This window comes from Podarcis filfolensis (assembly GCF_964270895.1).
Source record: "Podarcis filfolensis genome assembly, chromosome: 5".
NCBI lineage: Eukaryota > Metazoa > Chordata > Lepidosauria > Squamata > Lacertidae > Podarcis > Podarcis filfolensis.
In genome coordinates this window covers 7,322,185-7,347,341 of record NC_139608.1, presented here as the reverse complement: position 1 = coordinate 7,347,341, position 25,157 = coordinate 7,322,185, and the positions used below count along the sequence as shown (strand labels likewise).

General features: G+C 47.9%; 1 protein-coding gene across 2 annotated transcripts in view; it reads left to right on the top strand.

Moving 5' to 3' along the window:
• The window catches only part of CLCN2 (chloride voltage-gated channel 2), a 75,759-nt gene that overhangs the window by 30,179 nt on the left and 20,423 nt on the right, over positions 1 to 25,157 (top strand). For both annotated transcript variants that reach the window (XM_083612769.1, XM_083612770.1), the window contains exons 3-12: positions 11,614 to 11,745; positions 12,464 to 12,592; positions 13,104 to 13,237; positions 13,471 to 13,548; positions 14,952 to 15,030; positions 20,610 to 20,735; positions 21,916 to 22,000; positions 22,099 to 22,200; positions 23,578 to 23,662; positions 24,885 to 25,040. In XM_083612769.1, coding sequence (XP_083468895.1) covers positions 11,614 to 11,745; positions 12,464 to 12,592; positions 13,104 to 13,237; positions 13,471 to 13,548; positions 14,952 to 15,030; positions 20,610 to 20,735; positions 21,916 to 22,000; positions 22,099 to 22,200; positions 23,578 to 23,662; positions 24,885 to 25,040 — 1,106 coding nt within the window. The remainder of the gene's footprint in view (positions 1 to 11,613; positions 11,746 to 12,463; positions 12,593 to 13,103; positions 13,238 to 13,470; positions 13,549 to 14,951; positions 15,031 to 20,609; positions 20,736 to 21,915; positions 22,001 to 22,098; positions 22,201 to 23,577; positions 23,663 to 24,884; positions 25,041 to 25,157) is intronic.

The following is a 25,157-nucleotide window of genomic DNA, read 5'->3' as shown; positions in this document are numbered from 1 at the left end:
GTTTGCTGACCCCTTCTCTTTTCCTTTATATCTTGACTTTAATAAATATATATATTGCAAAGCACCAGCAGATGAGGAGCAACTTTTAATCAGCCTTCCTTCCAGCTCTAAAATCTTAAGACCCCTGGATAATCCAGACCCTCGTTCCCTCCCTCCTTCCACCCCAGGGCCCGGATACCCTGGCCAAAGATCTCCCGTCGTCATTCTTGGGATCTGCTTGTTCCCGCTGCCTTAAAATAGTTCCCTTAGCAACTGCTGAGGCTGAGGCCTGCATTGTTCTTGAGGCAAATTCTCTTGTTAAATGTCGCCGGCTCCCTGGGGCCGTAGCGTGAGCCAGAGAGCCGCTCAGAGCCGGCCTGTCCCGGCATGGCCCCGGGCGTGGCCCCCCTCTCCCCACCCCGCTCCCACTTGCCGCGTTGTGTTGACCGATGCGTTGTGTTGCTCTAGCGTGACGGCATGTTTTGCTAACTCGGCGTGGGGCTCCTCCATCCTTGCCACCCTCTGGGCCCATCTGCCGACTGCCTGTGGCTAGCATAGCAACTGAGTTGGGGGGGTGGCAGGCCCCCAGGCCCCCTCACAAAGCCAGAGGGGGAAGGCCGTCCCCTCTGCAAACCCCAGGTGTTGTGGGCAAGGGGGCTGTGGCGCAGGCGGGGTGCGCCAGTGGGGTGGCGGCAGCAGCCTTGTTCTTACAGCTGCGCGAGCGTCGCAAAACAAGTGAGCTGGCTTGTGCCTGGAAACTTCTCTCTTTTGCCCGCCCCAAAACAACCCCAACTTGGAAACTCAGCGGAAATATCTTCTTGGCATGTTTTTATGATTCCGGTGCTCGGTGGAGCAGCTCAGGCGATTCCGTTACACAATGAAGAAATGTCCGTGGTAGAGCCACAGCGGCGGAAGCTGGCTTAAATATGTATGAAGAGCCTGCAGGATCAGGCCAGTAGCCCACTTGGTCCAGCATCCTGTTCCCACAGCGGCCAACCAGATACCTGAGGGAAACTCACAAGCAGGATCCAAGCACAAAGCGACTCTCCCCTCCGACAGTTTCCAGAAACTAGTACCGTAGATTCTGGCATATAAGACGACTTTTTAACCCTGGAAAATCCTCTAAAAAGTCGGGGGGCGTCTTACACGCCCGGTATGGGTTCACTGGGCAGCGGCAGTGGGCGGCGGACTCCGCACTGGGAGGAAGCTGCCTGGCGAAGCTGCCCAGCGATGTTAAGCCGGCTTCACTGGGCGGCTTCTTCCCGGCATGGAGCGGAGCCTGCCGCCCACTGCTGCTGCCCAGCGAAGCTGCCGCGTATAAGACTGGGCGTATAAGTCGACCCCCCAAATTGGCAGCTGCCAATTTGGGGGGTCGTCTTATACGCCCGGTCGCCTAATATGCTGGAATCTACGGTATTCAGAAGCATGGCTGCCTCCAACCATGGAAGGCAGAGGGTAGCCATTGTGGCTAGTAGCTGTCAATAGCCCTCTCCTCCTCCATGAATTGGCCAAATCTTCTTTCAAAGCCAACTAGGTCGGTGGCCATCATTGCCTCCCCTGGAAGAGAGTTCCATAGGTTAACAACGTGCTCCGTGAAGCATTATTTTCTTTGGGCTGTCCTGAATCTTCCAGCATTCAGCTTCATTGGTTGCCCAGAAGTTCTAGAGTTGGTCTAGTGCTTGTCAGGCTGGCTTGGCAAAATACCGTACTTTCTCTCTCTCTTTCTCTGGTCCCATGAAGAGTCTGTCATTTAAAAAAATATATATATATACATTTTTATTGTTTTTTTTAACATCATTTCCAACAATCATATAACATAACTTCTTATCTTATACAATGTTTTAGACTTCTGTCAACACCTCTGATGATTTTTCGTTCTTTACCACTTATTCTGCATTTCTTAATTTCTCTATTACTCTTAATTATCATTAACTAATAATTCTCCTCATTGTCTGTCTTGCAATATTTCAAATAGTCCTCCTTACAAAACTTCTTGCAGTCCTACTAGCGTAATCTGTTCATTACAGTTACTTTTCAAATAGTAACTGTAATACTTTTCAAATATTTACTCCTGTCTTCTAAGAATCTCTGGTCCCGCAGGTTTCGAATCCTTCCTGTTAATTTCTCTAATTCTGCATAGTCAATTCTTCTTGCTTCCATTTTTGTGCCAATAATATTCTTGCTGCTGTCATTGCATATGAAAACAACTTACAATCCTGTCTATTTATATCATCTCCTACAATGCCAAGTAAAAATGCTTCTGGTATCTTAATAAATAAGAGTCTGTCATTTTAGCATGCTGATGATGGCACTAACTCTTGCTTCTATCCCTGATTCTCTTTCTCTCTCTTTCTGGTCCCACGGAGTGTCTATCATTTTATACTGCCCAGCTGGGTTTAGGTCACTTCCTGTGGGCTAGAGCCTGCCTGCCCTCACCCCTTCCATGGTCTCATTGGTCCTCCATGTTGGACATCTACTGCCAAAATATTGGTTGAGGGCCACCAGGTGATTTCTTGCCTCCAGCAGTGAGCCTAAGGAGAGAGATCAGCCAGAGGTTTCGGGTCAACTTTCATTGTTGTTGTTGTTTAGTCGTTTAGTCGTGTCCGACTCTTCGTGACCCCATGGACCAGAGCACGCCAGGCACTTCTGTCTTCCACTGCCTCCCGCAGTTTAGTCAGACTCATGTTTGTAGCTTCGAAGACACTATCCAACCATCTCATCCTCTGTCGTCCCCTTCTCCTTGTGCCCTCCATCTTTCCCAACATCAGGGTCTTTTCCAGGGAGTCTTCTCTTCTCATGAGGTGGCCAAAGTATTGGAGCCTCAGCTTCACGATCTGTCCTTCCAGTGAGCACTCAGGGCTGATTTCCTTCAGAATGGATAGGTTTGATCTTCTTGCAGTCCATGGGACTCTCAAGAGTCTCCTCCAGCACCATAATTCAAAAGCATCAATTCTTCGACGATCAGCCTTCTTTATGGTCCAGCTCTCACTTCCATACATCACTATCATTAGCAAGCTGATAATGGCACTACCTCTTGCTTCTATCCCTTGACTGTGATACGGAAGCGATAGAGGTGGTAAATTGGTGTCACTCACTTGGGAGAGATCCGCTGGAGCTTCTTGCAGAGAGCGGTTGTTGAACAGCTTGGTGGGTTTCTGGATGAAACATCGGCTCTGGATCCATTCCAATCCGGCTTCCACGCTGGTCATGGGACCGAGACGGCTCTGGTCGCCCTAACAGATGATCTCCGCAGGCAGCTGGATCGAGGCGGGTTGGGGCTGCTGATTCTCCTAGACTTGTCAGCAGCCTTCGACATGGTTGATCACGAACTCCTGGACCACCGCCTTGCCAACGTGGGGATTCAGGGCACAGTCCTCCAATGGCTACGCTCGTTTCTCTCTGGTCGGGGACAGAGGGTGGCGCTTGGGGGGAACTGTCATTGCGCCACTCCCTGGTGTGTGGAGTCCCTCAGGGTGCAATACTCTCCCCGATGCTTTTCAACATCTTTATGCGCCCCCTCGCCCAGCTTGTCCGGAGTTTTGGGTTGGGCTGCCATCATGCTGATGTCACCCAACTCTATTTGTTGATGGATGGCCATCCTGACTCGGCCCCAGACACACTGATCAGATGCTTGGAAGCTGTGGCTGGATGGTTACGTGGGAGCCGGTTGAAGTTAAATCCTTCGAAGACAGAGGTCCTTTATAATTATTATTATTATTATTATTATTATTATTATTATTATTATTATTATTTATACCCCGCCCATCTGGCCGGGCTTCCCCAGCCACTCTGGGCGGCTTCCAAAAGAATATTAAAATACTGTGATACATCAAACATTAAAAGCTTCCCTAAACAGGGCTGCCTTCAGATGTCTTCTAAAAGTCTGGTAGTTGTTGTTCTCTTTGACATCTGGTCAGAGGGCGTTCCACAGGGAGGGTGCCACTACCGAGAAGGCCCTCTGCCTGGTTCCCTGTAACTTGGCTTCTCGCAGTGAGGGAACCGCCAGAAGGCCCTCGGTGCTGGACCTCAGTGTCCGGGTAGAACAATGGGAACCCAACCCTTTGGCTGGGTCGGGACGATATGGGATTGAGGGGGCAACTCCCATCTCTTGCGGGGGTGCAATTAGTGCCAGCACCGTCCGTTAAGAGTTTGGGTATAATCTTCGACACCTCCCTCTCCATGGAGGTACAGATTGCAGCTATAACAAAGGCGGCATTTTTTCTTCTCCACCAAGCTAAGCAGTTGGCTCCTTACCTCTCTCGCCCTGACCTAGCCACTGTGATCCACGTGACGGTCACCTCCAGACTGGATTATTGTAACTCACTCTACGTGGGGCTGCCCTTGAGACTGACCCAAAAACTCCAGCGGGTGCAGAATGCTGCAGCAAGACTCCTTACGGGGTCCTCATTGCGAGATCACATTCACCCAGTGCTATACCAGCTGCACTGGCTCCCTGTGGAGTACAGGATCAGGTTTAAGGTGCTGGTTTTAACCTTTAAAGCCCTATACGGCCTAGGACCCTCGTACCTACGGGACCTCCTCTCCCTCAGAGGAATTTACGATCTTCAAACAAAAACATCTTGGAGGTCCCAGGCCACAGAGAGGTTAGGCTGGCCTCAACCAGAGCCAGGGCTTTTTCGGCGGTGGCTCCGATCTGGTGGAACGCTCTGTCACAAGAGATTAGGGCCCTGCGGGATTTGACATCTTTCCGCAGGGCCTGCAAGACAGAGCTGTTCCGCCAAGCCTTTGGCCAGGGCACAGCCTGACCCCCTCCTTTGGCAATTTTCTCAGAACTCTACCCAGTGGTTGCCTTCAGTTTGATTTGAAGTATTTTATTTTTTATTTTTAATGAAATGATTTTAAAATGTTGTCTTATTTTATTGTTGCTAGCCGCCCTGAGCCCGGCTTCGGCTGGGGAGGGCGGGATATAAATAAAAATTTATTATTATTATTATTATTGCACTCCTGGCGGGTGTAAGTTGCCCACGACTCACTACCATAAAGCAGCATGCTCAACACATTATTATTATTATTATTATTATTATTAATAATAATAATAATAATATACCACCCTATACCCGGGGGTCTCAGGGCGGTTCACAGAATAAAATCAAGATATAAAACCACAAAATACATATTAAAACTAAAAACAACAATCCAATAACACCCCCCCCCCAAAAAAAAAACCATTTTAAAAGGGCATAGGATGTAAATCAGATCAACCTAAAGCCTGGTTAAAGAGGAACGTTTTTGCCTGGCACCTAAAGGTGTATAATGAAGGCACTTGGCAGACTTCCCTGGGGAAAGCATTCCACAGAAGGGGAGCCACTGCAGAGAAGGCCCCGTTCTCGTGTCGCCACCTTCTGGACCTCTCGAGGGGGAGGCACCCAAAGGAGGGCCTCAGAAGATGATCTCAGGGTCCTGGTAGATTCATATGGAAAGAGCCAGTCCTTGAGGTATTGTGGTCCAAGCCTAAGTCTGTGGTGCAAATTACGTACCCTTGGTTTTCTCATAGCTCTTTTCCCGCTCAACCTCTTGGTTTGAGACCAGTGAAGTCTGAATGATGCAGAGAACAACCTGATGAGAAACAACCTGCTCCTTTATCTGCAGATAAGACTGAAAGCAAGGGGGAGTGTTGATGGGGAGTCCTAACCATGTCCTAAAGGTACAGAGCGCTTAATGGTTCTTGTCTCCTTTATCGTTCCAACAACCTTGTTGAGCTTTGCAAGGCACAGAGACCAAGAGAGCCAGAACCTACTCAGTAAGTTGTTCAATGTGAGGCTCCCCTTAATTCCCAACTGGGGAAATGTTGAATGAGTTTAAAGCCTACAGCCCTTTTACAGCAGATGGGTCAAGCAGCTGTTCCGATTAGTTTTAGTGAGCTGAGACTTATTCGGTCTTATGACTATAGTTTTTGTGTTGAAGGGAACTTCAAACACTTCCTTAACGCTTCAAAGTCTGCCCTGCTATTAAAAGCTTGTTAGGAGCTTTTGGGGTGGGGGAGTAAAAATAATTACAATGATAATTTTATTATTTATACCCCGCCCATCTGGCTTGGGTGCCCCAGCCACTCTGGGTGGCTTCCAACACATAATAAAACACATAATAAAACATCAAACATAAAAGAACTTCCCAATACAGAGCTGCCTTCAGATGTCTTCTAAAAGTTGTGTAGTTATATATCTCCTTGACATCTGAAAGGGCATTCCATGGGGTGAGCGCCACTGCCAAGAAGGTCCTCTGCCTGGTTCCCTGTAGCTTCACTTCTCTCATTGAGGGTTGTATATGAGCTCCTTTTAACTCCTGGATCCAGCAAGTGTTAAAATATAAGCCAGGCTAACTTCCAGTGTCAAGGTGATAGCCTGGGTGATGAGCCATTAAGGGGGAACAAAGGAAAGGGGCTCTGTGTGAGATGGGCAATGGGTGGGGACTGTTGTTGTTGTTTAGTCATTTAGTCATGTCTGACTCTTCGTGACCCCATGGACCAGAGCACGCCAGGCACTCCTGTCTTCCACTGCCTCCTGCAGTTTGGTCAAACTCATGCTGGTAGCTTCAAGAACACTGTCCAACCATCTCGTCCTCTGTCGTCCCCTTCTCCTTGTGCCCTCCATCTTTCCCAACATCAGGGTCTTTTCCAGGGAGTCTTGTCTTCTCATGAGGTAGCCAAAGTATTGGACCCTCAGCTTCAGGATCTGTTCTTCCAGTGAGCACTCAGGGCTGATTTCCTTCAGAATGGATAGGTTTGATCTTCTTGCAGTCCATGGGACTCTCAAGAGTCTCCTCCAGGACCATAATTCAAAAGCATCAATTATTCGGTGATCGGGTGGGGCTAGGTCTGGGCAATTTAATGATAAATCGTTGCAAACCAGTTGGAAATCCACGTCGCAATTGCCGGTTCAAAATATCTGACTTGCCAATAAACTGCACAAAACCAACTTTTGTCTGGTGCTCTGCTGGCTTAGCTCTCCCCTTCCTCCTTCAGGGGACAGCAAAGCGCAGAGCAGGGGCAGACCAGAAACTACCTCTGGCACTGCTGCCATAAGCTGCTCTTCCAGGCAGGCTACATGGTTGCTTGGTGGTGGTGTCTGTGATCAGCAAATGGGAGCTGCGCTGCGGTACCCATGGAGCCGCTCCTGGTAGTCGCTGTTTGCAGGATGTGACCTTCAATGTGAGTGGGAGCTGGGGGTGGCCCAGGGTGGGCTCTGGAGAGACTGTACCACGATGTCACTGATATGGAGGGCTGGCTGGCTACTGAGCCAATTCAAACCAATTTGAAGTCCTCCTTCCCCCTTATTTTCAGACATTGTGATGTATCTCTACATTGCGATGTTTAGCTGGCGATACATCACAATGTTGAAAACCTGATATTGCAAAGCCCTAGTGGGGGCCCGATCATGGCTAGAGAGTTTAGAGTTGAGTTGCAGTGATGTGATCTAGAAGTAAAACAGCAAACTGGAGAGTCAGAGCAACGTCTGCGAGCAACATTTGATTTCTCTTCGAATCCACAACTGTGGCTATGGGGGAAAAGGCCTTTTGGAGGAGTTAAGGCTGTGAACCCCTCCACTGTAGGCTCAGGTTGTATATATGTGTAAATAAACCATAAATCATATAGACACCAAAGTCTCTGCTGTACCTGTGTTCCAAAAGGAAACATAAGTGCCTGGATCCCCTGGAATCTTGCACCACTCAGAGATTGGGGTAGTGTGCAACACTGGTGTCAGAAGTGGGATACGTGTTTCCTGGAGGAGAGCCTGTGAGCAGGACGGAGGAATAGCAACATAACTGGAGCAGTTCAGGTTGATGATCCAGCAGCAAAGCCCAGCACCGGATAGAGCAACAGAACTAGTGGTTCAGTGAAATGAAGCAGCTGCAAGCAGAATTTGTGAGAAGCCTCCTTGGAGAGAAAAGTGTGACTCCAGGCGAGGTGGAAGCCCTGCTGATGAGATGCTACAGGGGGTTGAAAGTGACCCAGGAGCCCAGGTGCAAGGCACCCAGGTGGAAGAGGTGGCTGAAGAGATCCAGAATGTGGATGGGCAATTGAGGGGCTGGGACTGTGAAGAGATGTGGACGGTAGCTGAAGGAAAGACTCAGAAGGGTGAGCTGGGTGGGGCCGAGGAGCCGCTGATTGATTTCTCCACACCCTGGGAGCCTGCTGCAGAAGACGGGGAGCAGCTGGAAGGATTGGAGGTGCGTGTGAATGTGCAAGAAGAGGGAAATGACGGTGGCTTCCTTACTGGAGGAGAAAACACAGGGGAGTCTTGAGACCTGCATGCATGCGCCAAAGGAGCAGCCAGCTCCTGCTGACTTGGTGCAGGAGGAGATGCAAGAGGCGCTCATGCGTGAGCAGGAGGAATGGAGATGCGCATGAATGTGCAGCAGAGGAAAACACACAGAAGAAGCTGGAGGCCTGTGTGCATGTGCCAGAGGAGCTCATGCTGAATTGGGTGAGATTAACCCCCCCCAATGATTTAGCCCTTTGAGTTCCCCAAGATGGCCTTGTGCAGTGGGGACCAGTCTCTATACTGGGCACAGCCCTTAAGCAGGCCCCTGCAGGAAGGGACACCCAGGGTCCCATGAGTTTGGTGGGCAAGAGCCACTGGGATGGCTACCTGCCCATGAGGAGAGGTTGGGAGTAAGCAGAGAGGGGCATTCTTGGCAACGGACTTGAATGGACTGGGCTGGCCTGATCCTGAAGAAGCTGCCCCCTGATAGAGACTTGTGGAAGGACTTTGATTTACAGTTTGGGCAGGAGATAAAGTGGACCAGTCCAGGGGCAACAAATGGGAAGTTTTTAATGTTTGACATTTTACTATATTTTTATATGTGTTGTAAGCTGCCCAAAGTGGCTGGGGAAACCCAGTAGCGTGTGGCTACTGAAACTGTTTTGGGACTAGAGTGTGAATTTGGGGGTCTGATCCACAACCAGAGGAGAGGCCAAGGAGAAAGAAAGAGGCTCCAGAAGACTGAGCCTGCAATTAGAGCCCCAAATTAGCTGTTGATCTGCATGGACTGAGAAGTTTGTGAAATCCCGAGCCAAAGAGGCATGCAGGCAACCCCATAGTGATCCTTCCTAAAATGCTTTTTGCATGTCTGCAACGATGGGAACTCTTTGAAGATTTTAAGGAATTGTTTCGATAGCTGTGTGTGCACCCAGATAACTGCTTTGCGCTGCAGTGTTGTTGTTGTTGTTGTTTAGTCGTTTAGTCGTGGCCGACTCTTCGTGACCCCATAGACCAGAGCACGCCAGGCACTCCTGCCTCCCACAGTTTTCTCCCTGTGCCCTCAATCTTTCCCAACGTCAGGGTCTTTTCCAGAGAGTCTTCTCTTCTCATGAGGTGGCCAAAGTATTGGAGCCTCAGCTTCACGATCTGTCCTTCCAGTGAGCACTCAGGGCTGATTTCCTTTTCCTTCCTTGTGCTGCAGTAGCCCAAGGCAAAGGATGAGCAAGGTTTTGGGGTACAGTCGTACCTTGGTTCTTGAGTGGCTTAGTCGCTGAACAAATCGGCTCCTGAACGCCGCAAACCTGGAAGTAAGTGTTCCAGTTTGCAAACGTTTTTCAGAAGCCGAACAGACTCTCGGAACAGATTAAGTTCGAGAATCAAGGTACCACTGTATGAAGTTCTGGTACTGAGGCTTGCATCCTGGGCTCAACATGTCAGAACTCCCTATTTGAGGCTGCCAAATGTGGGAGACTGTGTAAGCTGCTCTGGGATGCAGAACTGGGACTGGGAATGTGCAACAAGGAGAAAGAAGAAGGCTTGAAGAGATCTTGTTGGACTGGAACCTGCCTGAAAGGAAGAAGCTGTTACTGTTCTGGTGTTGGGTTAAAATAGTAATTGTGTTTTATTATCAGTTTTTGGCTATGTGTGCTCTAATGCCTTTGCTAACTTGTCTGTTGTTGATTTTTTTACAAGGAAGCTTTTTTTTTTTGCTGTTTGTCTGTACAAATGGGGACAGATATCTTGTTTGGGGGGGTAATGTTATGGGTTTTGGGTGTGGAGGGTAAAGCTGTTTCTTTTAGCAAAGCAAAAAAAGAGAATATTGGCGGGGGGGTGGGCAAGGAACCTCATTTAGGACAGCTCTCAAGTCTCCACTGGAGGGAGCTACCGGTCCGCACTGATGCTAATTGTGATTGCTTCTAGAGAAAGCAAGCGCTGTGGCTGACTCCAAAAGTAATGTATTGATGAAGCTCTTTATGTGAGCGTTAGGGGACACACGGGTGCATGTTTGTGTGGTTATGTAACAAGCTTTCGCGTAGAGTTCCAAATTGGCGACAGAGTCTTGTGTTCCAGTTGGCCGAGGCAAGTTTGCCAATCATTGTTCAGGCTGACCCAAAGCTTTTATTTGCGGTTCTTAAAATTCAGCTCCTTATTCAAACTCATTCATGGATTCCGCCCCCCCCCCTCCGTAGAGGCTGTTGGCTCTGCCGCCTCTGCTGAGACAAGAGGTCCCTTTTCAGATCTTGAATGTGTGTCGTTACTCGAATCAAAACAATTTAGTTTCACGGAAACGTCTAAAAATATAAATGTTTCCCCTCCCTCCCCCCGCCCCCTAGCTTGAAAAGTAACCGGATATTTTAAAAGAGTAAGGAAAGGAAAGGGAGCCAGCTTTGGGCTGCTGAGTTTACACAACACTCCAGCAAGCTGCAATCTAAGGATTAGGAGTGAGCACCGTGCTTATTTGTGGTACACACCGTCGTGTTTGCAGAGGCTTGGCACGTCTCCGTCACTGTGTGTTCACGAATTGTACATGTGGCAAAGATCAGTAGCTGAACACATGTGCTGGGATTAATGTTTGAAAGCCACTTAACGTGTACAGTGGATTGGTTTTACTGAGAATCTTGTTTTTAAAAAAGTTTTTTATTTATACTTTTCAAATTTATGCATTTCATTAATTTTACAATCCATTTAACATTTCAAAATTTGACTTCCTTCCCCCTCTTTCTGCAGTTCCTTAAATTCATTTTTTCATAACTTCTGCACATCCAAATTAATTTAGTTTACTCATTTAATTACCTACTGTAAATTACAGTACTCTTATAAAACTGCAGGTTATTATAACAATCCTGCTAATGTTTTAATCTGTTTATGATTTATCTGTAGATATTTAATAAACCATTTCTATTCTTTTATAAAGAGTTTGTTATCTTGATTTCTTATTCTTCTGGTAAGTTTTGCTATTTCTGCATATTCCGTAAGTTTTTCCCTTTGCTGGGGCTTCTGCTTATTCCCATTTTTGAGCAAGTAGCATTCTTGCTGCTGTAGTAGCATACATGAATAAATTTCTATACAAGTTAGGTAGTTCTGTCTCTATGATGCCCAAAAGAAAAGCTTCTGGGTTTTTTAAAATAAAAGTTATTTTGAACATCTTTTTCAATTCATTATATATCATTTCCCAGTAAGCTTTAACCTTACCACAAGGTAAGGTTTTACTGAGAATCAAGGTAGGGAAAGGTGCTCTCTATGCCTCATGACCAAGGGGGGAGTGCTTGGGAGGGGGTGCTCAAGGCCCCCCCTGCACCCGCTGACGCCATGTTGGCAACCCCAATTTATACAGAAAGTATTTCATTTGTTTATTTATACATTCATGGCCCTTGATCTCCATCCCTAATACGTCCTCTCTCTCTTCCTGCAGTCTGCACTGTGCGGTGCCAAAAGTTCCTCATCTCCAAGGTGGGCGAGGACTGGATCTTCCTGATCCTCTTGGGGTTGCTTATGGCCCTGGTGAGCTGGGCCATGGATTTTGCCATCGCCACCTGCCTGCAAGGTAAGGAAAGTGTTGACACACGGTGACATCGAGAGGAAGGCTGGTGCTCCCCTCTGTCAACTGGATGGGCCGGCTGGCTGCCCCAGCCCACAGGGCTATGAATTGGCTGTTCTCCATGGGGTCCAAGGCCCTTGGCATGAAAGGGAGGAAAGTTGGAGTCATTTTAAGGAAGGAGGAGACTAGGGGACCAGATAGCAAACGGTAGAACTGGAGGAACAAAAGTCCTAGGCAGAGAGAGATTGGGAAACAAAGGCATAAAGATATAGAAGTTTTGCCTGCATACCCCTTTTCTACTGATGTCTATTCTTGACTTCAGTGGAGGGTCTTTATTATCCCCTGAATATTTACCCTCATCCTTTCTCTTTTAAAAGGACCCCGAGGGTCATTTAATTCAACCTTCCGATCTCAACACGCAGTCCCCCATCCAGTTTGAAAACCTACTGGCTTAGCTTTGCAAATCTGCTAGCAGTTTTATTGCTGCACCACTAGGAAGCCAAGATATTAGGCTTGGTCCTTAGTTGATGCAGCTGGAGCAGAGAGTGAGCATCACCTGCAAAAATCCCACCTGCTTTTTCCTTTGGCCTCCTGAAAAGGGGCCCTTTTGATGCTATAGCTGCCTTCAGGAGAGAGGAAGGATTCTCACCCCGGGCTTACCAGGCGAGAATATCCCCCTTGCGCACTTTACAAAAGTACCCTCTCCTTTTCTGTCTCTGTGCAGCCCAGAAGTGGATGTATGGGGGTTTGGATGCCAACATCTTCCTGCAGTACATGGCCTGGGTCACTTACCCCGTGGTCCTCATCACCTTTTCAGCCGGCTTCACTCAGATCTTGGCTCCGCAAGCTGTAGGTGAGTCCAGGGATAGCGGATTCCTGTTGGGACAAAAGGTATCATTTCCAAGAGGCTTATGAAAATAACCTTTTCTGCCAGAGTGTTCCTCGCCCCACACCCAATTCATTTTGTACTCAGGTCTGGAGGGGCACCAACATTATCTCTGCAAAAAGCTTCAGTGTTCCAGACCTTGGAAATTTCCCTATTACACTTTCATTTCCGTGTGTACTGGCTGAATCTGATTTACTTGCACACAGCGTGCCCTGTCTCTAACCAGAGAGACAGAGCAGAGCAGAGGTCACTTACTCTGCAGTTGCAAGAGCAGGGGGTGGAAAGCCTGTGGTTCTTCGGGCGTTTATGGGCTTCCAACTCCCATCATTCTGAGCCAACATGGCTAGTGGCCAGGGATGATGATACTGTAGCTCATTGACACCCAGAGGACCACAGCTTTCCATTTATTTCTCTGTATAGCTCCCTCTTCTTGTCCCTTTCTCTCCCTTCATCCCTTTGTCTCTCTCTTTCTCCCCAGGCTCTGGCATCCCCGAAATGAAGACAATTCTCCGGGGCGTGGTGCTGAAGGAGTACCTTACCCTCAAGACCTTTGTGGCCAAAGTGATTGGCCTGACGTGCGCCCTGGGCAGTGGGATGCCCTTGGGCAAAGAGGTGAGGGGGGTGGAGTCCAATGGTGCTGTTGAGACACAGCCAGGTGGGGCACACAGGATGGGGGCAAGACTGACAGGATTGAGGACTTCTTGGAGAAAGAGATCTGGGGGTATGGGGCAACGGGAGATGTCCACCTCCTTGAACCTGCTGCTGCTGCTTGATTCTCAAAGGATCTGTGTGTTGTGGGGCAGGTACGGCCACCTTGCTGACTCCTCTTTCCCTTCCCCACACAGGGACCGTTTGTCCACATCGCCAGCATGTGTGCCGCCCTCCTCAGCAAGTTCCTCTCACTCTTCGGTGGCATCTATGAGGTGAGACGCATGGGGTTGCAAAATGCTGAGGTGTGAGGATCTCTGACCGCAGAGGGCCTTCTCGGTAGTGGCACCCTCCCTGTGGAATGCCTGTCAGGGACTGGACTGAGAAAGGAATGGTGGGAGCCGCCTCCCAAGGGCAGGAGGACTGTATTGATTTAGAACAGTGGTTTGCAGAGGGATATAGTCCAAAGGGAAAAAGCTGGGAAGTCCTGGGGTTAGAAGCGCAAACACCAGGAGAGAGACAGCTGGCAGATTCACTGTCTTTGGACAGCATTCCTGACCCCCCTTTGCCTAGGACTAGACAGGCTCTGAGAGTGATAGAGCAGAAAGCGGGGCGACAGCAAGCTCAGATTACCCCCGATGTAGGAGTGACGTAGATTAATGGGGACGGAGGGGGTAAACTTTTACTGGGAGCAACGCCATTTTTTTAGAGAGATATGCATTCCTTTTTCTCTTGCTGTGATTATGAAAGAAACTCTAGTATATAATAATAATAATAATAATAATTTATTATTTATACCCCGCCCATCTGGCCAGGTTTCCCCAGCCACTCTGGTAAGAACGCTCCTTTTGTTTAATCTTCTTAATCACTGTCACCGGGGGAGGGATCCGATTTCCCAAAACCCAACAACGCTCTCCCATCAGATGTCAAGGAGATAAAGAACTACAAACTTTCAAAAAACTTTCAAAATCTTCTGTACCTGGAAGATTTTAACGTTTGATGTTTGAGTATGTTTTTATATTTGCTGGAAGCCACCCAGAGTGGTTGGGGGAAACCCAGCCAGATGGGCAGGGTATAAATAATAACATTAGTATCCGTATTAGTATTAGGGTTGCAAGGTGCTGAGGGGGTGAGAGAACCAGTTTGGAGAACTTCTGGACAGAGGTTCTTGCTGCAAGAGTCAAGAAGCACAAGAGACGTATCAAGCAGGAGCTTTCAGATGGTGGGGCAAGTTTTTCATTAAAAATATATATATATTAAGGTTTATAGAGAAAAATACAAAACATTATATCTTTTCTCTTTTCTTAATAAAAGAAAGAAAGAACTTCCAATTCGTCATCTGTCTGCTATATAAAACAATATTTTCTTCATCCAATCTAACATAACTCCCAACAAAGCCACTTTCTATAAACAAATGTTGTCTTCAACCCTCAAGTCCAGATATCATTTCTTTTTCGCGCAAAAAGTCCATGAGAGGTTTCCAAGCTTTAACAAATGCTAACAACGACTTTTCTCTGATAAAACATGTCAATTTTGTGGTGCCCATTGCTTCAAGTTAACCTGGTTCTTAAAGAGCCCCTCCTCTGAAGTGGACAAGGGGAAGTCACCCATCCCTTCAGACCTGCTTCTCTTTGTGCAGCTCCTCATGGACTCTGTGCCCTTTGGGCTTCTTTTGCAGAACGAATCCCGCAATATTGAGATGCTGGCAGCTGCCTGTGCTGTGGGTGTTGGCTGTTGCTTTGCTGCTCCGATTGGAGGTAAGGATACCAAAATGGACTCTGAGTATACAAAGAGTTCCAGATTCCTAGTTTTGTATATTAAAATTAAATCCAACCACAAAAGGGTTGGTTTTAGAATCATAGAGTTGCAGAGGTGGAAGGGACCTTGAGGATCGCCTAGTAATCTATTAACATCCCCCACACACCTCTTAAACATGCATCTTCTCAGATTTCAAGCCAACCCCACCTAAAGTCTGATGGGTAAATTCTTTAATGGGCCAAGAAGTGACTGCCTTTATGCATAAGCGGATCAAGCCAGATTGAATTACATTGTGCATTATGTTCTGAATCGCAAGCCACCTTGTGATAGATCAGAAGTCACCTGGGATAGATTCCTCTGCTTGTTCCAGAATTTTTTAAGAAGGTCAATCAAGCTATTTCAAAATCAGATGGTCGCTGGCCAATATAGACAAGTTTGTCACCTGAAGGATAGCTTTATATAAGCTAGCAGTGAGAAAGTTATATATGGGCTTTGGGGGGGGGGTTAAACTTAAAACAGTGTGGCCAGCCAAGGGGATCCCCCCCCCAATCTAAAATGATCTGGTGAACTTCACAATTTCAAATTTTAAGAATTTGCCAGGCTGAAAGTGATGTCTTAACTTGTTTGCTTTTTGTGATTTATGTTGTGATTTTGGGCTGCCTACAAAAAAACACACACACCCAAAACCTGAATGAAAGTGTATCCACATCGAATGGCCCTGAGAGATGTGTGGAGTGACCTGGAGAAAACAGTTTCCAAATCTTATTACTAATATATGCATTTTTATGCACACACATGTTAGGGAAACGTGTGCATAGAAATGCACACACTAGTGAAAATAACGTGCACAAATTCATTATATGGGGGATTTTTTTGTGCAAAAATATGTGTGTGTTAGGCTAAATCGCATACAAAAATAGGTAGGAGAATTTCAGTGTGGAATGCTGATTAATTGCCTTATTGCCAGCTTCCTTCTCAGTCTCAGTGTCACCCTCATAGAACAGCAGGGAGGAGGAAAGTGTTGAGTTGGCTCCTCTACCTGTCATTGGCTCTGGCGCCACCTACTGTTCGTCTCCTTGTATCCAACCCTACCAGGTGCAATGAACACCAGCCTGTGAGAGCTCCTGCCCAGAGCATTCAGTTCCACCTGCCTAAGTGCTGTGGCCAGTTGCAAATGGATAAGTGGGAGGAGTTTTCTGAGGAAGGAGTGGCCCCCAGCTGACACCCTCCACCAACCTCTCCTGCTTCCCATACAGAGGGAGCAAAGAGTAGGAGCTGTTTGGGAAGGGTCTGCTTTACAGGGTCTGGGGAGTAAGAAGAGTAGGGACATCTCTCTCAGCTGGACCCCCTCTGGTTGGTGAGGTGAACCCTGGCGGACAGTGCCCACAGGGTCACACCCCTCTCCCAAAATATGTCTTTGCTTCTGCTCAGTGCAGAAATGAAGCCTAAAATTTATTGCACCCTAGTCCTAGTTATGTGGGAGCTGGCTGTGCTTAAGGACTGAGAGAAATAGCACTCTGCATGCACTTAAGTGCAGTCTCTTCTTCGGTAATGCCAAAAATGGAGTCTGGGGCCTAAGCAACACCCAGAGTGGCTGGGGAAACCCAGCCAGATGGGCAGGGTATAAGAAAATATTATTATTATTATTATTATTATTATTATTATTATTATTATTATTATTGAGAGCTGGGGAGCCTAGCCTCAAAATAAGCCCCCTGAACCATGAGGATTGGAAAGGAGCAATTTGTATCCTCCTTAACTGGGTGAGCAAAGGGTGCTCCATCATTTGATCCCTGAGTATTTTGGGTTTTCAGGTTATACGCTCAGCCAGAGCTTAGAGAGTTGGTCTTGGACCCAGAAGACCGGCGCTCAAACCTGCGGTCAGCCATGAGTCTCACTGGCTGACCCTGGGCCAGTCCCCATCTCTCTAGGCCCAGCCCACCTCACAGAGTTGTTCTGAGGATATAAAGAGGGAGGCGAGGGAGAGCTGTTGTATAGTACCTTGGATAATAATAAGTGCAATAACCCAATGCCCCGTGCAGCTGATGTGAGCCTGGGGTGGGGTTTGGGGTCGGGGCAAACCCTCTCTCCAACTGCAGGCATAACTTCGTTTCCTCCTTCCCCCCTTTTGCTGCGGGCTCCTCCCAGGCTTTCCTTCCTGTGCATCCTCTTCGCCGCTGCTTTTGCTCTTCTAGGTTGGTGACTGGTGTCTGTGTCCCTTTCCGTGTTGGTTTCTGTTGTGAGCAAAGGCTTGGTCTGTGTATCTGTGTGTGTCTTTCCCTTTCTGCCAGCTTTCCCAAAAGAAATAAGGGGAGGGAGGGGGAGAGGCCCTTTCTCATTTGCCCAGATAACACCTGCGTACATGAACAGGAGTTTCCTGTCGGCGTGTGCGGACGTACGAGTTCAAAAGCCAAACGAAACCAGCGGATTGGGGCGGGGGGGGAATGCCCCACCGCAGGGAGCTTCTAAGTGACTAAGTGGCCCTCCATCCAGGCTGCCTCTCTCTTTAAGAGGAATTCAAGCCACAGCAGTTGCAGGAAGGAAGGGATTGAATTTGCTGGTGAGAGCAAATAAAGAGAGAGGCTTCCATGCAGGGCATTGCACGGCAGCGGTTAAATCTGCAAAGGCACACAGCCACTCATTGCATGAAGAGCCTGAATCAGGCCAGTGGCCCATCTCGTCCAACATCCTCTTTCACAGCAGCTAGCTGGATGTCTCTAGCAAGGAGGACCTGAGAACAAGAGGCCTCTCCTCACTTGCATTCCCAAGGAACCAATATTCAGAGGAAATACCATCTCCAATATTATATATTCAGGTCCTGTATACCTGAAGGAGCGTCTCCACCCCCATCGTTCAGCCCGGACACTGAGATCCAGCGCCGAGGGCCTTCTGGCGGTTCCCTCACTGCGAGAAGTGAGGTTACAGGGAACCAGGCAGAGGGCCTTCTCGGTAGTGGCGCCCACCCTGTGGAACACCCTCCCATTAGATGTCAAGGAAATAAGCAGCTATCCTATCTTTAAAAGACATCTGAAGGCAGCCCTGTTCAGGGAAGTTTTTAATATTTAATGCTGTATTGTTTTTAACACTTGATTGGGAGCCGCCCAGAGTGGCTGCGGAAATTCAGCCAGATGGGCGGGGTATAAATAAATTATTATTATTATTATTATTATTATTATTATTATTATTATTATGGCCAAGAGCATGAGGGGTTTTTTTTCTAACTCTGTTTTGAAGCAATCCACTCCATCTTGCGGGAGCGAATTCCAGATTCTAACACAACAAAATTAATAGTTGCAATCATGCGCTTTTTCCAGAAAGCGGGATTCTAGCGCCATGGAAGAATTCCTGCTATGCATGAGGGTTCAGTCCCTCATACCTCAACTTTCTTCCCCCTCGTTTCATTTTGCTGACTTCTAGCAGTAGAGGCAGGGAAGAACACAGCCTGAGTTGGGTTGTATTGGCATGTTCCCGGAAAGCCAATGGAAAGAGAGACCGAGTGCTGCTCACTCCTGTCTCTTGTAACATCTCCTTCCACCCTCAGGCTGGCTCCATTTTTGTGGTCTCCTGCTTCCAAGCAACAGTCGTGGTGTTGCGGGACAAGGGAAGGGGGAATGTGGTTGGGTGGGGTCCCACTAATGCGGGACAAGGGTTCAAAAATGGAGATTATTGAGGGGAGAGGAGGCAGGGGACAGTGCCCCATGCTGACCACTAGAACAATGGGGGGCTGCCTCTTCTTAGCCCGAGATTATTCTTGACCACCCCTCTTGATTGCTGCATATCAGTTGTCCTTGGGCCACCCTGCTTGCACTCTCATGCATGTTCATGTGCACAACATGTACAGAGACACCATTACCGGGCGACATATCAATATATCATCCAAAACTGTTTTGAAGTCCATATCGTGATGACGGTTTCATAATTACCCACCTGGCGATATATTGCGAATCATGATGTGTGTTTGTTTATGTGTGATATGCAAAAAACACCATGTGAGGAAAACCGTGAAGCCAGCCGTTGCTTCTCTCGATTCCTGCAGCCCCAGTTAAGTCCGCCGGCTCAGCTCTCTCCTGCCTCCTGCAGCGGGCAGCAAATCACAGAAGCAGGTGCCAGCAAAAACCATGATGCAGGAAAAACTCTGAGGCCAGCCAGTACCTCTACATAGCTCCTTATTCCAGACACCGTGATATATCAGTATATCGCGATGTTTAGCTGGTGATATATCATGATGTTAAAAACCAGATATCGCCCAGCCCTAACCACCACCCCCTCTTCATCTGATCTGTGCGAATTGGAAAGGGGTCATTTATATCCCCATCAGGGTGCTGGGCTGAGCAAAGAAGCTTAAACTTCTCTGTATCCACATCATACATATATTTTTCTTTTTACCATTGGAATCTCACAGAGGGACAGAAGAATTTTCTTCGGGAGGCAAATTGGACTTCTGAGCCAGGGACTAACTATCCAAAGCTCTAGAAGCACAGCCCAGTTTTCTGGTTTGGGATTCCTTAGCAAACAGGGAAGGGCATTCATTGGAGAAATAGGGAATTAATCTTACCATCTGATGGCTGATTAGAGATGAAGCTTTGAAATCCATCCTCGCAGAAGGGCATTTGCCGACAGTTGTGGCATGGCGACTTGTGCGTGTTGTGTGTTTTGGTTTCGGCAATGTGATGTTTGTCAAGAAACAATTTCTTGCCTGTGTTCACTTAACTGGCGAGGAAACTGTGTCCTCGGTAAGAAATCTCAGAATGTTGCTTGCACTTTGGAACTGTCATAATATTTAGACCTGTAGCTTGAACACACTGGCATCTGAGGAAGCAAAGCACAGAACTGAGCAAACCTATTTTGAAAGATAGGCACACACACACACAAATATTTACTTTAAATCTTTGAACAGCATTGCTATACTTCAAGTATGGGGTGTCACTTAAAGAAAGGAAGGTAGCTCAACTGCTAAATGATACTTTTTTAAAAGAAAAAAGTGCAAAATTTGGACACTTTCGTTTGAAAGGAAAGCAGTCAGCAGGATCTCTGATCAGAACCCCACTCCGATTTATTGCCCAAAAGTGTCCCCCCCCCCCAGCTGCCTCCAAAGGTGTTGTTTACTACAAATGCGGGGAAGGAAACTGACGTGAGTCCCTATCAGGATTGGGGCCTACTGCCACTTTTCCTTCAAAGTAACAGCAGATAACTTTATGCACACTTTTTATAAAAAAGCATGAGCAGCGTAATGTGTTGTTTGGCCCTGACTAGCTGCCCTGGAGTCTGAAAAGTCTGCCAGATTTTCCACAGCACAGCTGCAGCCTTTATCTATTCCCAGCTCAGTAGTTCCCAACTTGAGGGAGCTGGGACTGGACCTGCCGTTGGATCAGCAGTTGAGCCAGGCTGCCAGCACCGGGTGGATGCAGCCTCTGTTTTCCATTCAGTGCTGGACGTGTACTGCATTCCCTAACTCTATGGGTTTGGCAAACTCAGTCCTAGGAGGATAACCCTGGTAGTGGTTTAGGGGCCTCATGTGCATTGAGTTTAGAACCCCCTGGTGCCTCCCAGACTCTTCCCTCTTCTTTGTGTCCTCCAGGTGTCCTCTTCAGCATTGAAGTCACGTCAACCTTCTTCGCCGTCCGCAACTATTGGCGTGGCTTCTTTGCCGCTACCTTCAGTGCTTTCATCTTCCGGGTTCTCGCTGTGTGGAACAAGGATGAAGGTATGGCCCCTGTCTTCCTTCCCAGACAGGAACATCTCCAGTGCTTGCTTCCAAACTTGTCTACTTTGGTGGTGAGGCCAGGGCTGGAACCAGGGAGTGCTGGGGTCCATGCAGAACTGGACATCTCTCTTGATCAATCATGATGACCCCTCTGCAGAACTCTTGAATCAATGCAGCCCAAAAATCAGGAATCAGAATAACTCATTCAACTTGCATTAAAAAGATTGCATTAAAAAGGCCTGCGTGCCTGCCTAAAATCAAGACAGCAAACTGTCATTCTAAAAATACAGAACAAGAACTGTCAGAAGATAAATCCAATCAAATACAACAATGTCCGGGCTTGCACATCATGAGAAGCCATAGTTTGTTTTGCATAATTCTAGCAAACTATGCAGAAGTGGCAAAATTGACAGCAAAATTAAGAGAATCTAATGTTGAGTGTTTTACTGAAGAGTGGATACCTTTTTCGGACAATTAAGGAACGGAATTTGAGCTATGAGCAACAGAAGTAATTAGATTATAATATTGTGGTTATGATCTGATAGATAGAAGATAGGGTGCGCCAGAAGGGGAGCGGGGGAAAACCTCATTGGAAATAATAAGGGAAAAAATGGAATTGTGTTGACTGTTAAAAATGTTGAAACTTAAATATAATTGGGGATTAAAAGAGAAAAGCCATGGTTTGTCTTAAACCATGGTTTAATTGTGGGCATGGCTCCCCTACTCTCCACCTAAAGCTTGCTGTGTCATCTGAACCCTGGCCACCATTTTGTTCATTTCATGCAAACTGTTCATTTCATGCAAACTGTGCAAACCTTGGCTGATTTCTGGCTTACGGGCCATGGTTTGTTTTTTTGGGGTGGGGAAAGCAAACTATGGTCTGAGTTCATCTGACACAACAAGCCATTGTATGGTTTGTGTGAGCTGGGCAGCAGGCAGAAGGCACGTTTGCAAATAAACCATGATGTAAGGCAAACCATGGTTTATTGTGATGCATGAGGCAGACCAACATTGTCAATTCTAGATCCATTTGTAACAAAATCCATAATGGCTGTTTCAAAAAAAATAATAATGTTGTGGGTTCCTAGAGCAAGATAGAGAAGCCTAGGGGCCACATTCCCCCCACCTCTTGTCCTAGAGACCTAAGATTGGTTGCCCCAAACCCTTCTCTTTCCCTCAGAAACCATCACAGCTCTCTTCAAAACCCGCTTCCGACTGGACTTCCCTTTCGACCTGCAGGAGCTGCCGGCCTTTGCTGTCATTGGGTGAGTCTCGTAGGGTTTCTCTGGCGCTACCCCACACTTCCCTCCCTCCCGGCAGGACCCCTCTTCCCCACACTGAGGCCTTCTTCTCTCCTCTACAGCATCGCCAGCGGTTTTGGCGGGGCACTCTTCGTGTACTTCAACCGGAAGATTGTCCAGTTCATGCGCAAGCAGAAGGCCATTAACCGGTTCCTCATGAAAAAGTAAGACACGATGGCCGCTGGACACATGGGTGCCTTGTCCTGAGCATGAGTGGGGCCCCAGAGAGGGCAATGGAGGCCCAAGGGTGGCTTAGTCCAGCTGTGTAACAGGTGGGGTCTGGCTGAAGATGGAGGTCCAAGGGCCTTTTGTACATACTTCTGAGTTGATATTTGCATAACCCTGCCTTCCCCAACCCGGATGTTTTGGACTACAGTTTCCATCATGCTGGCTGGTGCTGATGGGAATTCTAGCCCAAAACCTCTGGAGGACCCTGGCTCAGAAGTAGTCTGATAAACGAGGGAGGTTCCTATGTGGGTGAGTGTTGGGCGCATTTTATTTCAAGTGGTGAATGCAGCCCTGTATGAAATGCTGCAGAGAGTTGTTCGTGTAGTCGTTTAGTCATGTACGACTCTTCATGACCCCATGGACCAGAGCATGCCAGGCCCTCCTGTCTTCCACTGCCTCCTGCAGTTTGATCAAACTAATGCTGGTAGTTTCAAGAACACTGTCCAACCATCTCGTCCTCTGTCGTCCCCTTCTCCTTGTGTCCTCCATCTTTCCCAGCATCAGGGTCTTTTCCAGGGAGTCTTCTCTTCTCATGAGGTGGCCAAAGTATTGGAGCCTCAGCTTCAGGATCTGTCCTTCCAGTGAGCACCCAGGGCTGATTTCCTTCAGAATGGATAGGTTTGATCTTCTTGCAGTCCATGGGACTCTCAAGAGTCTCCTCCAGCACCAGAATTCAAAAGCATCGATTCTTCGGCAATCAGCTTTCTTTATGGTCCAGCTCTCACTTCCATACAGAGAGTACGCTGTTCTAATACTGCTTCCACCCAGCTGCAGGGAAATTGTGGCTCGGGAGGGGGGGTTCCCTTGCCTGCCTCTCCCCCACTCGCATGCGCCTGAACCCACTTTCTGTGCACAAACAGTCACAGAATACTGACCTCCCCTGGTCCTTAAGACGAAAGCCTGCTAATCCTCCCAGGGGCAGCTGCTTCCCCAAGCAAGTGGTGATGACCTTCTGAGCCTCCGAGGGTTTGCCAGCCTTGGGGAGCATAGTTGTGCCCACTGTTTGCCTGTTTGTTTATTATTATCACCTGTCGCATTTACATCCCGCCTTTTCCTCCCAAGGAGCTCGAGGTGGCGTTCTTGGTTCTCCCGCTCCTCATTTTAGGCTCACAACAACCCTGTGAGGTAGTGTTGGCTGAGAGGCAGTGACTGGCCCAAGGTCACACCCAGGGAGAACTTCATGGCTGAGTGGGGATTTGAACCCGGCCATAGTCCAATGCTCTAACCACTACGCCACGCTGCCTCTGTTGGGGGGCAGGACGTGCAGTGGGGCCACTCTCTTTTTTTAACCACTGCTGTCTGTGACCTTCCAGGCGCCTGCTGTTCCCTGCTCTTGTCACTCTTCTCATAGCAACGCTGACCTTCCCACCTGGCTTTGGGCAGTTCATGGCTGGGCAGGTAATTTGTAGCTCTTGAACATTATTATTATTAGTAGTAGTAGTAGTAGTATTTGTTAATTGTATATGCCACATTTATCAAGAGATCCCAGGGTAGTGTACAGCATTAAGAACACTTTATGTAACATCAATAATAAAAATATAGTCATAAAAAAATAATAATGACGGTCTCTCCCCCTCCCTCAGCTCACCTAAGAAGAGTAACGTGCAATTCTGGGCTGACTGTATCCTGTTTATTTATTGCTATGATCCACTTACAGGCCACTTAACTATCTGTAAGATAGTTTAATAAGTACTGGGGGGGGTGTGTGGAATAAACCTCTGCATCAAATGATGTGGGTGGCAAAATACATAAATTGTATCCATAAGCATAACATAAATAAAACCAGGGAGAACTACCAGGCAGTATAAGGTAAGATTTCAAGCCATGCAACATACTGTACTTTTACATGTATAACACACCCTCTATTTTGGGGCACTCAAAATTAAGAAAATGGGGGGGGGGGAGATTCCTGAAGTTGTTAAGCTGGGGGTGGGGCAGAGTTATTGAGCTTTTTTTCAGGGGAGATGCCAAAAAGCGCTCACCCGCCAGACCGACAAAGCAACCTATCCTCTTTCCCATCGCCAAATAAAGCAGCAAATAGCCCGCCCAATTGCCGCAGCGACAGCGAATCAACAACAGCCCTTGCCGCAGCCACCAATAACAATCTCCAACTCGCGGCAGCAACCGCTCCCACGGCCCCACGATGTATAAGACGACACCTAATTTTGAACATAATTTTTTAATTTAAAAAGACACTCTTATACAGTAGAACCTCGGCTTACATTACCCTCGGGTAACGTAAACTTTGGGTTGTGAAAGCGGCAAACCCGGAAGTATTTTTTCTGGGTTTGGTCGCATGCTCAGAAGCACTCGTGTTGCGCCGTGCACACGCGCGGAACAGACACCTCTGATTGCGGAAACCTCGGGATCCGACCAGAGCTCTGGAACGCATCCTGTCCGCAACTGGAGGTACCACTGTACATGGAAAAGTACGGTACATGCCGCCTTTCGCCCGGTGTCACTTCCTTTCACACAACTGGTACAACATTACCTCTGTCCCTAAGGAAGACTGCGGTGTTAAGCCTATTCAGTTCTGTAAACATACGGCCAGAGCTTACTCTTGCGGTCAGGCATGGCTCCCTTCTCTTCCCCTGATTTCTTCCCCTTCTTCGCCTCTCAGCTCACGCAGAAGGAGACGCTCGTGACCCTGTTCGACAACCGGACGTGGGCCAAGCAGGGCCTGGCTGAAGAGTTTGAGTATGTGGGCCCCTCCGAGGCCTGGAAGCACCCACGCTCCAACGTCTTTGTCACCCTGGTGGTCTTCATCCTCATGAAGGTGCGTCGCCTTTCCCCGTCACCCCTTTCTTCCGGTCAAATCCTATGATTGTAGAGTGGAAAGGGACCCTCAAGGGCCATCCAGTCCAACCTCCAGCAATTCAGGAATCCTGCCCCT